General features: G+C 35.3%; 1 protein-coding gene across 3 annotated transcripts in view; it reads right to left on the reverse strand.

The window, feature by feature from the left end:
• Positions 1–3,981: 3,981 nt before the first annotated feature.
• The window catches only part of LOC128556993 (uncharacterized), a 43,340-nt gene continuing 33,106 nt past the window's right edge, over positions 3,982–14,215 (reverse strand). The window contains exons 5-7 of one of the 3 annotated variants that reach the window (XR_008370967.1): positions 12,347–12,451; positions 6,580–6,705; positions 3,982–4,117 (exon numbers count right to left, since the gene is read on the reverse strand). Coding sequence is in view for 2 of the 3 variants with exons in the window: in XM_053543330.1 (XP_053399305.1) it covers positions 12,355–12,451 (97 nt within the window). In the remaining variant the exon portion in view is untranslated. Of the gene's footprint in view, positions 4,118–5,835; positions 6,706–12,346; positions 12,452–14,215 lie in introns of those variants that run through there. The other 2 variants (XM_053543330.1, XM_053543329.1) reach the window with 2 other exon arrangements.

Below are 14,215 nucleotides of genomic sequence, written 5' to 3' on the forward strand. Positions count from 1 at the left end.
TCACTTCCTCCTTAGGAGAACAGCTTCTGAATACGCAGCAATGAATATTAACTAAACCTATCACTACTATAAACACTTTTACCACTATATACAATCATAAACTGATCAGGGGCCTCCGTGTCCGAGTGGTTAAGGTCGCTGACTTCAAATCATTAGCCCCTCGTCGATGTGGGTTCGAGCCTCACTCGGGGCGTTGAATTCTTCATGTGAGGAAGCCATCCAGCTGGCTTACGGAAGGTCGGTGGTTCTACCCAGGTGCCCGCTCGTGATGAAATAATGCACGGAGGGGCACCTGGGGCCTTCCTCCACCATTAAAGCTGGAAAGTCACCATATGACCTATCATGTGTCGATGCGACGTTAAATCCAACTAAAAAATACAAACAAAAAACTGATCAACTGTTACTTTGGAAGGACAAACAGTCAATGTTGTGCAATCAGCCACCTCTTAAGAAAGACCATTGTTCTGATATTGATAAAGGTAAGCCTGTAAGAAACCTACATTGAGATAATAGAGCAAGGATACTTTAAAATACAAGTCATATCAAACATTCAACACATAAATACTTAACTTAAAAAAATAAAAGTATAAAACTAAAAATATAAGACACTGTTTATTCCAGAGATACGTACTGTGTAATAAGTTTGATGTTAATTACCGAAATAGAAATGGACATAACCATGCCTACATTAACATAACAGAGCCTTGTACATTTAAGGACTCGCAGTGTGAATTATAAACTAATACATAGAAACAACGACGTAGTTAAGTAACAACACGATACACAACAATTCTTAACGACTGCATAATATACAGCAACAAATGCTTATACAGAAGTAATAGTAAAAAAGATAATAGGTAAGGGTAAATTTCTCGGAAGTATAGAGCACCAAAACAAAGCCCCAGAGCCACGCATTTACATAGTAGGCCCACAACAAAAAGAAGCTACAATTGAAAAATATTTCGGACGGGTTGCTTCAAACATCCAACAGGTACATATTAATATAAGCTAAATATTGATAAAGGGGAAGGAAATGGTAAGGGGCGGAATGGGGTCGGGGAGGGGGGGGGAATCCAAAGGGGAAAGTTGAACAAGGAGGAATATACAAGGGAATGCCATGTTCTTTAAAAACAGTCGCACTACAACGTAAACAACAATAGCGCAGACACTCACGTAACAAAGATAAATAGACAACGACGATCAACTGAATAACAAAGAAAAACGAACAAGCAACACATAAGAAAACAGTAGGGCACCGTTATAGACTCACAAGCTTACAAACACACCCACACAAGTAGGAAAAAACAATAAAGTACCGTCTTGGGATTCGGCTACCAAAACAAAGAGGAGCCACGAAAACTAACTAAAAGTAAAGGGGGAGGGGATGCAAAAAGTAGCGTCAATGCAAGGGCAAGGAGAGGGCAAAAGGGGGAGTGGGGCGGAGGGAAACGCTTACAACAAACAAGAAAACATACGCAACACAGACAAAACAACCTGTTGAAAATAGGGGCACCGCCTTGGAACGGTCAGTAATCTAAGTAAAGGAAACTGGGGGTTTAAACGCGTTTAGGGCATTCCAACCTCACACTTACCCTATTTTCAACAAGTTAAACAACACAATGTAAATTAAATCCCTGCCGAGAAAGGCTCTAACATTAGTGCAAAAGAAACAGATAAATAAAGCAAAACATAAAATAAAGGTAAATTTAAGGTACAAAACTTACTTATATACAAAGCAATAAAATGGATTTGAAAATAAGCATCATTTAACTTTACAAAACACTATCAAGAATTTTGGTTGGACTAAAAGGCCTATATCCCCTTTCATATGAAATAAATGTGACAAATAACAATGCTTACAATATAATAAATCAATTGAAAAAGGTAACATTCTTTCTGACGCATTCACCAAACTGAAAACGAAAGGAATTTTCCACGTGATGTCCGATACAAATTGCTTTCTTTTCTGCTCTTTGATTACTTTCCTGCTTCTTTTTTCTAGTGTTGTGTTGTTAACTCTGATACCATTATCAAGACCAGATCAGACATTAGAAATACAAATTTGAACTTTTACAAATCGAAAGGAAAATATCGTCATTTACGACATACGCTGCACCATGCACTCACAAAAGTCCATCACAATAACGATGGCGTAACTCAACTGCAAACAAATCCATAACAGATACAACTGAAATATCATTAAGCCATTTAGTTCAAAGTCTGCAGAAAAAATATCTAATTATTGTATGCAATCACATGTTAGGTATTGGCATGATAATTACTCTAGCTAACTTGTTCGCACCTACATGCGTGAAACAGAAAGTAATTCCCTGTCCAATAAATGCCCGCCCGCTTAGCTCAGTAGGTAAGAGCGTTGGTTTACGGACCGCGGGGTCGCGATTTCGATCCTCGGGCGCGGCGTATGTTCTCCGTGACTATTTGATAAACGACATTGTGTCTGAAATCATTAGTCCTCCACCTCTGATAATTCATGTGGGGAAGATGGCAGTTACTTGCGGAGAACAGGTTTGTACTGATACAGAATCCAGAAACACTGGTTAGGTTAACTGCCCGCCGTTACATAACTGAAATACTGTTGAAAAACGGCGTTAAACCCAAAACAAACAAACAAACAAACTGTCCAATAAATACTGGTTTATTGCAAATGACCATATAGTGCAAAACCTGATAGATTTGTGCTATTTGCATACATAAATAGACAATCAAGCCGTTCATTCATTGACTGTTTAATATATGTATTTGTTTAGGTACTTCCGTAAAAATATCACGTTTGCATACATAAATAAACAGTCAAGCCGTCCATTAATTGACTGCTTAACTCAAGGGGTAGGAAATAGGTACACATATGTATCAGACAAAACATCACGGTATACGGTACGTGGTAATCACAACTTACTATTCTAACGTGTAAATGCCAAAATCTACACACAATTACTGTAGCTTGCAAATATAAAACGTCACAACTGAAACCGGTTCGGTTTGTAGTGACTTTCCTTGTACATTGGATGGTATCATACTAGTAACTCTTAAACAGTACAGAGTGACTCGAATAGAGACAAAAATGATTAAAAGTTCCCCCATAAGATACTGAAATCGGCTTATACAAGGACAAATCGACAATAAAGGGTTCTTGCACTTGTGCTATGTAGTCTTAAGCCTTGGCTATCATAAATTTGGTCGAACTTGTACTGTTTTTACGAAAACACCGGTGGAAAAGTGGACTTGACCAGGACTTGAACTATTTATCTCCGCAACCAAGTTAAATAACTGCAGACTCCGTTTTATTAATTAAAGTCTCTTCATGAGAGGTAATGGAAAGTGCCACACCCTTCACGCCGCCTTGCACCGGCTTATTAATAAGCGGAATTCTATTACACAAATATTGAATGGACTCTATTATGGTTCAGAAAAATATAACAATACTGAATTCAAGTACTGGGAGACATTTTACGGCTGCATCACGGCACTTTAAGATTGTCGTTGTGATAGTTAATAAAAACTGTTAAAAGATCCTTTAGAAGCATAGAATGCAACCAAGCAAAATAATAACAGATTCGGTTTGACTGAATTTGTTCATGATATCAAAGTCTAAATCACTGTCCTGGAAAAAAGAATTCTATACTGAACTAAATGATTATGAGGTGATGCCTTGTACCTTAAAAACAGTTTATGACAATTCTGGAAAAAAAGAGCTTACGATTTGATTGCACAAATTTTGTCGAGTTTTGCTGTTAATTAAATAAAAACTTTACTGTTTATGATCTAAAACCATGATACCGAAAATAAGTGCAAAATGTGTTTTCTAAATACCGCAACTTTTTATTCTAAATTCACTTGAGCGATTGCATAAATGCTGAACAACCGTACATTTACTTGTTTGTAAATAGCATTTTATTCAGCATGACTAAATATGCTTAAGTTTCTTATACATTTTGTAAATGTAAATAAACCGAATATATGTAAAGCTTACACATTATTCTGATGATTTTTGTTATTCTTTTCACTGGACTTGTACATCGTAGGTAGAAATAAATCAGACGCTTTCGGAAGGCTCATTTCTGTTGGTCGCTGTTCTTCTGTTGTCGAATATTTATTTCTGTAAGTACAATTTTTCATCATTTACGAATTGACCAAAGTTATAAATAAAATGAGGTTTTCAAGTCGCTGACATCCTACAGGATTTGATTGTCGAGTTTACATGATATTAGTAATTTTGAACTGAATAAAACGAAAACTGATAAGTATCACATAACATAACAGGAGGGCCATGAGAGCCCTATATTGCTCACCAGAGTTTAGTTGCTCGCTTGAACAAATATCTTAGGTAAAGCTTCAAAAAACAAAAACAAAACTGGTAAGTCATGGTAAAGATTATTCAAGATAGCAATTGAAATCTGTTAAATAGTATACAAGTGGTCGAAACCTCTTTGCTGTAAGTTCAAAAACAAGAAAGTAGGTCAGTAGGTCAGGATAAAGACTTTTCAAGATGAGGATTTAATAATGTATCAAAACCGTTACATGTGATCCAAATCTCTTTGCTGTAGCTTCTAAACAAGAAAAAAGGTCAGTAGGTCAGGGTTAAGAATATTGAAGATGAGGATTGAAATGTGTATCAAAGTTATAACTGTGGTCCAAATTTCTGTGCGGTATCTTCAAAAACAAGAATGTAGGTCAGTAGGTCATGATTAGGACTATTCAAGACGAGTAATTGAAATCTGTATCAAAAATTATACATGTGGTCCAAATTTTTATGCTGTAACTTCAAAAACGAAAATGTAAGTCAGTAGATCCCAGGGTCATGATTTGAACAAATTTGATAGTTGACTACTAGACAATACTAAATACCAAATATCTAAGGTCTGGGCCTTATGGTTCTGCAGAGATGACTAAAAGGTCTCTTAAGTCCATATGTGGTAGTAACGTCATCATTTCTTTTTCGTAGGGATTTTGACCACATAAGACCCAGTTTCAAACTTGGCCTAGAGATCATCAACATAAACATTCAGTGCAAGATTGTATCAAATCAAAGCATAAATGAAACCTCTATATGGCTGAAAAAGCCAAAGTAGAAAATTTTGCCCATATCAGGGGCAGTAACTCTAGAACCCATGATTGAATTTAGCTGGTTTTCCGAAAGAACCGAGATATCATTGTAACTAAGTTGTGTGTAAGTGTGGTTAAAATCGAATATAAAATACCACTTCTATCGTGTTCACAAGGTAAAAAATAACACATATTTGCTCTATATGGCTGAAAGGGCCAAAGTAGAAAATTTTGCCCATATATGGCAAGTAACTCTAGAACCCATGATTGAATTTTGCCGGTTTTCCGAAGGAACCGAGATTGTGACTGAGTCGTGTGTAAGTGGCGTTAAAATCGAATGTAAAATGCCACCTCTATCGTGTTCACAAGGTAAAAATTAACAAATTTTGGCTCTTTCAGGGGTCAATCATGGACCGTAACGCCGTAACCTATGACTGGATCAGACGGATTTTATCATGGCATCCAAGAAATGTTGTTGTTAAAGATATTTTGCATGTTTGTATCACATCAAACCATAAATGAAGTCTCAATATGGCTGAAAAAGCCAAAATAGCAAATTTGGCCCTTTAATGGGCCATAAGTCTGGAACCCATAATGGGATTTGGCCAGTTTTCGAAAGGAGCCTAGATATTATGCCATTACAAGTTGTATGCAAGTTTGATTAAATTTAATTGCAAAATGTGGTATCTATCATGTTCACAAGAAATTGTGAACGGACGACGACGGACGTACGGCGTTCACAAAAGCTCAACTCGTCACTACGAGGCACCAATACAACACTTAAAATGCAAATGTCTTCTTAAAACATATTTTGTAACATGTAATGCATATTGCTTTCAAGTCATTATTAGCTCACATCCATTTCGTCTGTGTAATTGCCCTTTGATTAATCAACATTAGTTGACTATAGCGCCAGTTTTGTTTGGAGTATTTCTCAGCAACCACTTGCTTGAATTCAGGTAAAAGTCATAGAAAACTTCAGTTTCAAGAGATGTGCATATTTTCTTTATGGTCTGGTCGGATAACATGTCACTGAGTTATGTCCCTTTCATAATGCCATATTATTAATTTAAAGCACCATCTTTGACCTGTGTTTTCCTCAGCAACCCCTGGCTGGTAGTCAATGACACTTTTAAATTATAAGAAGGAATTCTAAGAACCTTCCTTTGAAGCTTCACTTCTAAGACGAGGTATGTACCCAGGCGATAAATTCCGCTTTTGTGCTTTTAAAATGCAATAGTCGTTCTTCGGAGAGCACCTGTCGGTTTTACTAATTTTTTTTGTTTAGTTACAATAGTTTAACACAGAGAAGTGCAGTTAGTTGACCACCCAACCCTCAACAATTATGTTATCGTAATGATTGCTAAAACCTTGATCTAAATTATAACAATGAAGAATTATTGGCACATGTGAAAAACATGAATTTAGTCTGAATTTCCATGCTTCAACAAATCTAAAAATATCTACGAGTAAAAGATGTAAATGTTATATTATGTGTGATAAAGATAAACTAACAAAGTTCCCCTAAGAATATGCTGATTATTCTCTCTGGAGTTTAGCTTCTCGCGCAATGAGTCAACTTCTTCGCTCAGCTGGTACATTTTGGTTTGATGTTGTTCTTCCATTTTCATATTTTGTCTTCTGCAAGAAAATCATAAACTAAATACGCCCGCTTCAGGTAAATAAATTCTCTTATTATATTATAAAATAAAGTAAAATTGAAAACAGACACTAAATCTTCAGGAAATTGGCATACACTTAATATTTGTTTGAATAAATTTTTAAAGCATAATTTTCAAGTTAAGGCTAAATATCTTGTACTACATAATTCAAATTGTTTTATGAAATAAAATATAATGTAATATCTCTGCTTCACTACTGATAAATATCACCTGCTTTCATAAATATGTAGTACTGTTTTCTTTATAGTATTCTGTATTTTTGATGATTTTTACCATTTTTAGAATTTAACACAGAGAAGCGCATATAGCTGACCATCTGTCCGTCGAAAATATCGTGTCGTGCTGATAGAATAGATAAAATTATTCTAAATTATGACATGAATTATTGGCACATGCAAAAATTTTGAATTCATTTCAAAGTCTCAGTTCTGAATTTCGATTGTTTATCTGAAATGTTTCTATTAAATTAAAGTGTTTTAAACTGATACAATGTTTGATAAAGTGTTATGTACAAGTCTTCACTTTAATATTTTTCTATATTGATGACTCATTGTTTACTAGTTTCAAGACATTATGTATGTCAATAAGTTATTTACATTATATGGTTTTCCATAAGGTTCCATCAAAAATACTGATAAGCAGGATGATTACATTATTTACGTTTATTTTGAAGTCTATTCTGAATTATCGAGAATCTCCTTTTTTTTCTTATTGATAAATAAAAGTGCTGTAACCTTCCATGATGCTTTAAATAAGAAGCTGTCGAAAGACATAGGATAACCTAAAGTAAGATCTTATTGGAAAAAAACTGCCCTGTATATAATCTCCTCAATAACAAAATATTACCATTTTGGACATTTAACATTTTGACGGATTAACATTAACATTGTGAACCTTTAAAGAGAGGATTTGGATAAAAACAGGTTGAAAACTTTTAAGAGCCTAATAGATTGCTAGATTATATTTTAACTCATAATGTTGCCTTCAACAAACCAAATGTTTTCAACAAGAAACGCTCTTTTTCACAAAATACTTCTAGGTTCTCGTCTGGTATAATAATTCTTATTCGGGAAATTCTTACAAAACAAAATTTTAGGAAATAAACCTACTCAAATATCCTTATCTCTACCTACTTGCAGCTATTGCAGGAAACCTGGACACATTATATCTGAATGCTTCACTCTAAAGAGGAAGCAGGTAAGAGATGTGGCAAAGCCTAGAGGCCTTCCCTCTCCCAGATCTAAACCCAAATCTTGTACTCATATTAATACTGTTATAGAAGTCAAGGACACCAATTCTGATTTTATCGATATCATGGAGATTTATGAGACATTTATATCTGATGGTTCTGTATTACTTATTGGCGAGTCTTCCTATTCTACTCCTTTCAAAATCTTCGGGGATACCTGAGCTTCTCAATTTCTTATTCGAGCAGATGTCCTGCCTTCTCCTTAGAAAGTTTCTTCCGGCACAAATGTACGTATTTAAGGGGTGGAGTATGGGTTTGTTTTTTGTATCCATTCATAATATTCATTTAACCTCAGATTTGATTACTGTCCCTGCCTGTGTGACTTTGGGTGTTAGACCTGATTTACCATTGAAAGGTATCCGTTTACTGACAGGACCTAGCTGGAGATAATGTAGTGGTAAATCTACTTGTAAATGACACCTTGTTTGGATCAAAAACCGGATTCAGTTGGGCAGGAAATTCCTTCTCTTTATCCATCCTGTACAGTTACCCGTTCTATGGCTAAGTAATCCATTGAAAGTTATTTTGTGTTAGAATCTTGTGTTAGACATATATTTGTCTTATACAATTATCAATGAAACACTTAATTCTGAGACGGCTAAGTCTGTTTCTTCAAATCTGTCTGACTCAGACAACTTTGTCGATTATTCACTTTCCAATGACAAAAGTTATAACTCTGTGTAGCGGTCACATCTTATTCAGGAACTACACAATGATCCTGAAATTGCATTATTGTTTTAAAGGGATGTTGATGAAGAAGCTCTACAGGGCCATGTCTGTTCTTTTGTTAAACGTGGGATTTTAATGAGAAAATGGTAGCTGCTGATGATGAATGGACAGATAATTACTAAATTGTGATCCCAAAATTGTATCGTAAGGTAATTCTACAGCACCTGGATAAAACGCTTTTTCATTTGAAACCTCAACAAAGAGATTAGCTGAAACAACTTATCCATGAATATGAACATTTGTTTCCAGATATATATTAACATTCATACATTCATACAGAGTGAGCCCAACAAAATAGAATGTCTAAGGGAGGAAATAAAATATTTGTTGGACAATGATTTTATTGAGGCCAGCAACAGAACAAATGTACCTGGAGTTCTGCATGTATTCTTGTCCAAAACCTGACAAATGGCTGTGAAAAGATAACAGGAAACAAGGTAAAAACCACTCCATTTCCTGTGCCCGAGTTGATAATTGTATTGATAAAGTAGGACATTCAAAATGTGTAAGGAAATTTGAATAGATAAAAGGATTTTAGCACGTTTCTCTCACAGGTAAAGCTAGACATGTTTTAGCAATGGTAACACGAATGGTAAATGTATGGTAAAGACTCATAAAACTTTCTTGCCAGAGTTTAAAACAGTTCTACCTGTGTGATCCTTAGGCGACTTAGATCGTCCAAATTATTTATATTAGTCAATAATATGACGACAGAGAGCATAATCCCTTTTCCCTGTAAATAGATAGTGGAAAAGTACAAGATATGGTCCGCTTTAAATATGTGTAACGATCATTTTGTGACTCTTCAGTAAGAATGGTCAAATTATTTAGATTCGAAAAAGAATGGCCACCAGAGCTAAGAATGCAGCTATCTTCAAACAACATATCCTCCTAAACCATTGGCCATTTTAAGATATATCAAAGAAGTCTTAATTAGGTGCTCCTACAGTTATTCAAGCCCATTATTCCGATTTGTCAAAATAAATGGCCACTAGTGGGTGTATGTATGCCTACGTATATATAGATATAGATATGTGTGTGTATATGCGTGCGTGCGTGCGTGCGTGTGTGTGTGTGCGTATGTCTATTGTTCTACCTAAAAATATTCTCGTCAGAGACTAGTCAGTTTCAAATGAGTTTTGGATGACCATTTGACAAGAATGTTGACATAATTCTACTTTGTCAAACAGCATTGCAACCCGGTTTTGTTATATATCTAACGTGAGAGCTTTAAAATCTTCTTGTTCAAACTGTTTTTGCTGGTGCAATTATGAAAAGATTTCGCACACATTTTAACATGATTTCATATACCAAAGTCAAAACTATTTATACACATATTTTAAAAAAGTTCAAATGCCATCTCCTAAACCACTCTAATTTTGAAATGATTACGCAGAAATATTTCTTGTATGGCCCTATATTAAAACTTAAAAAGCTATACTGATTTGTCAAAAACATGTATGCCAAGTTAGATCTAGTTTTCCTTATATATGGTTATATAAAATTTATTGAATATAGTTTCCTTTAAACCTGCTGTTATTTGGTAGACGTGTTTATATATACTTATTAGAGCAGTGAAACTATTGAGCAGTTTAGTGTCATATACCAAAGTCAAAAATATTTATACACGTATTTTAAAAAATTCAAATGCCATCTCCCAAACCACTCTAATTTTGAAATGATTACGCAGAAATATTTCTTGTATGGCCCTATATTAAAACTTAAAAAGCTATACTGATTTGTCAAAAACATTTATGCCAAGTTGGATCTAGTTTTCCTTATATATGGTTATATAAAATTTATTGAATATAGTTTCCTTTAAACCTGCTGTTATTTGGTGGACGTGTTTATATATACTTGTTAGAGCAGTGAAACTATTGAGCAGTTTAGTGTCATAATGGCCCTTGTGTAATTATAATGTCCTAGTTTAGTATTTCCATTTAATTTAATATGTTAAGTTATCATGGCCATCTAAAACCCATGCTTTCTCATTTCTCGTAAGAATGTTACATGAAGGGTTTCAATAATTCAAGTTAAAGTATTGTTGTAAAGTATAATTTCATATGTCTCTACTGATACTCTGATACCTTTCAAAAATGTATTTATTAACTTAAAGAAAGATTTGAAATGGTTTAACTATGAAGAAAAAATATTTTACATATATTTTTATCAATAGTTAGAATATCAATTCTGTCGTGTTGATTAAGGATCCCCAGCCGGTGCATGGAAAAATATGAGCACATCAGTTTAATTGCTAAATATGTAGTGATAATGGAACCATTTGCAGATAACAGCTTAATTTATCATGTGTTGGACAGTCACAAATGTGCTTAGGAACCTGAAGTCGTAATCTACATGATAAATTCGTCCCCATTGTCCGAATCCAATGAAATATCTACTAAAATGCATTGTACACATTTTTGTCGTAATAATATTGATCAATTGTAGTACCTCAACCCACAAAGTCTTCAAAAACAGCTCCTTAACACCTGGTCAGATTTTGAAATATATGCTCTCAAATGCTAATTTGGTGACCATCTACCAAATATTATAATTAGTTTGATTTGTCAACATGTGCTTTTCAGATTGCTTATTTAAATTGTGTCAAATAAGAGCTGTCATTGTAAGCGACACATGCCCGCAAAGCAGGCTTTGACACAAAGCCTGATCTTATGACAGCAGTGAAAAGAATTTATTAGTGTGAAATCTTGAACATCACACATTATTTAACCATAAAATCAAACAACGGCATAAGCATTGTTCTGGTTTCAAACTATGCGACGGTAAATTAAAGCGTTTGAAATTTGTACCAACGAACTGGCCACTATTGCTCAGGACAGAAATATCCTCAGATGACATCATCTCTTAAACGGCTTGTAAGTTCTGAAAGCCCTGTATCTTTATACATTTGTGAGTTACTCAAAACAAATGATCATCAGGTGACCTCAACCAAATTTTTTACAAATTATTTTGATTTAAAAAGAACTAGTTACAAACAGAAGAATATTCGAGTGCCGTGTCCACTTTAACCGCTTGTTGGGTGGATTGTGAAATAATACCACGGCATTGTACCTTCGGTGACCCTCTATCAAAACTGTTAAAGCCATCTATAATTGTCAAAAACATAGATAATTGTGTACTAGTTCTTACCACATCACATGGCTCTATGGAAAACTTTGAAAGTAGTTCCTTGTAATGTGCCGGCCAGTTTTCAAGGTGATGTGAAGAATTTGAAATAAAATTCAATGACTCTCTAACAAACTTATCAGTGGACTGTTAGCAATCGAAGCTCATCAATGTACGTATGTTTATTTAATGATTTATAATGTTTGTATTATGTTTAAGTGTAGACATAAATGTTAAATAAAAAAGCTAAAAGATTTTTTAAAACATTTTATTGACATCGCGGGTAAAATACTGAACTGTTTATGACGCATAATGAAAGATGTGGAAATATTAAACAAAATAATAGCACAGGTTGCAAATATATTACCATTAATGTTCATTTCAATACTATTATATTTATTCTTAATTAAGGTAAATGTTGCCTTTTGCGTTTGTCAGCTTCTATGTGAAAACTAAAGTTCCACTCTTGTTAGGTAATAAGAAAAAAGAGACTCACACGATGCCTTAAAGATGCTGATGATCCATCTCGTAAGAATGTACCTTCTCGCACAAAAAGGAAACAGTCCCTTTCAGTTGGTCAATTTCAGCTCGAAACTGTTCCCTGTAGACAAATAAAAGAAAAATTAAAAATAATACACTGCTCAACTCCAAAAGCGCTATATGCGTTTTATCCCCGTTGGTTTGCCACCCCTCCCACCCTGGTTGTTTTCCCCTTTCATTATGTACACAAAAAGGGAGACAAATCCAACCAGTTGTTTTTTTTCTCCCCACTGATTATTTTTTCGTCATACACAAAAAAATGAGAAAAAAACTAGACAGTTGTTTTTTCTCTCCCCTGGTTATTTCCCTGAAGCCCCTAGTTTGTTTTCTCCTTTACTTTTTTGAACACAGAAAAGGGAGAAAAAAACTACCAGTTGGTTTTCCCTTCCCCCCAGATAAAGGGAGAAAAAAGTAATCACAACATGTTAGAACTAAAAATACTAGTGGAGAAAGAACCAACTAATCATTCAGGTATGTAAATATATACATTGTAGTGGGGAAAGAACCAACCAATCAGTTTCTTCCCCCTTCACCAGCTACTATTCAGACATACAGATACATCCATACTAGGGTGGGTGGGGGAGGGGGGAAGAACCGACTAGTCAGTTTCTTTCCCCTCTACCTTGTACTATTCAGGCATGCAGGACCATGCTTCCCCACTTCAGTATGTGTTATTCAGAAATGCAGATATATACATACCAAGATACTAGGGGGAAAGAACCAACTAGTCAGTTTCCTTCCCCTTCACCATGTTTTATTCAGACATGCAGATGCATGCACACTAGGGCACTAGGGGTGGGATGGGGGTTGGGGGGGGGGGGGGTAGAAGAACCAACTAGTCAGTTTCTTCCCCCTTTCACTCTGTATTATTCAGACATGCAGATACATGCACACTAGTGGGGGGGGGGGGGGGAAGAACCAACTAGCTACTTTTTTTTTCCTCCTTCTTATTGTCATTCAGATAAAAAGATACATAGCAGGGGGAAAAGAACCAACCAGCTATTTTCTTCCCCCTTCACAGCCTATTATTCAGACATGCTGATACATACACACTAGGGGGAAAGAACCAACTAGTCAGTTTCTTCTCCCTTTGCCGCCTATTATTCAGACATGCTGATACATACACTCTAGGGGGTAAAGAACCAACTAGTCAGTTTCTTCCCCCCCCTCTTTGTGTATTATTCAGACATGTAGATACATGTACACTAGTGGGTGGGACCAAGTAGCTATTTTCTTCCTCCTCCATCGTCTATTATCATTCAGGTAAAATGATACGTATCGGGGGTGGGGGTGGGGAGAGAGAGGGAGAGAAAGAGAGAGAGAACCAACTAGTCAGTTTCTTCCCCCTTCGCCGCCTATTATTCAGAGATGCTGATACATACACTACATGGGAGGAAGTACCAACTAGTCAGTTTCTTCCCCCTTCTCTGTGTATTATTCAGATGTAGATAAATGCATTCTAGGGGGAAAGAACCAACTAGTCAGTTTCTTCCCCCTTCATCATCTATTATCATTCATGTATGTAGATATTTACATACTATGAGGGAAAGAACCAACAATTTCTTTCCCCCTTCATCATCTATTATCAATCAGACATGTAGATACATACATACTAGGGGGAAAGAACCAACTAGTTAGTTTCTTCTCTCTTATTTTTGTACAAAAACAAAGGTGGAAACAATTAACCAGGAGGGAGAAAAAACAAGTAGTTTTTTGTTTTTATTTCTTTGTGTACAAAATCTATCTCAGAAAATATTAACCAATTGGGAGGTAAAAACTAACTGGTTTGTTTTTTTTTTCTCCCTTTTTTGTGAAAAGAAAAAGA

This window comes from Mercenaria mercenaria, chromosome 5 (assembly GCF_021730395.1).
Source record: "Mercenaria mercenaria strain notata chromosome 5, MADL_Memer_1, whole genome shotgun sequence".
In the NCBI taxonomy this organism is placed as follows: domain Eukaryota; kingdom Metazoa; phylum Mollusca; class Bivalvia; order Venerida; family Veneridae; genus Mercenaria; species Mercenaria mercenaria.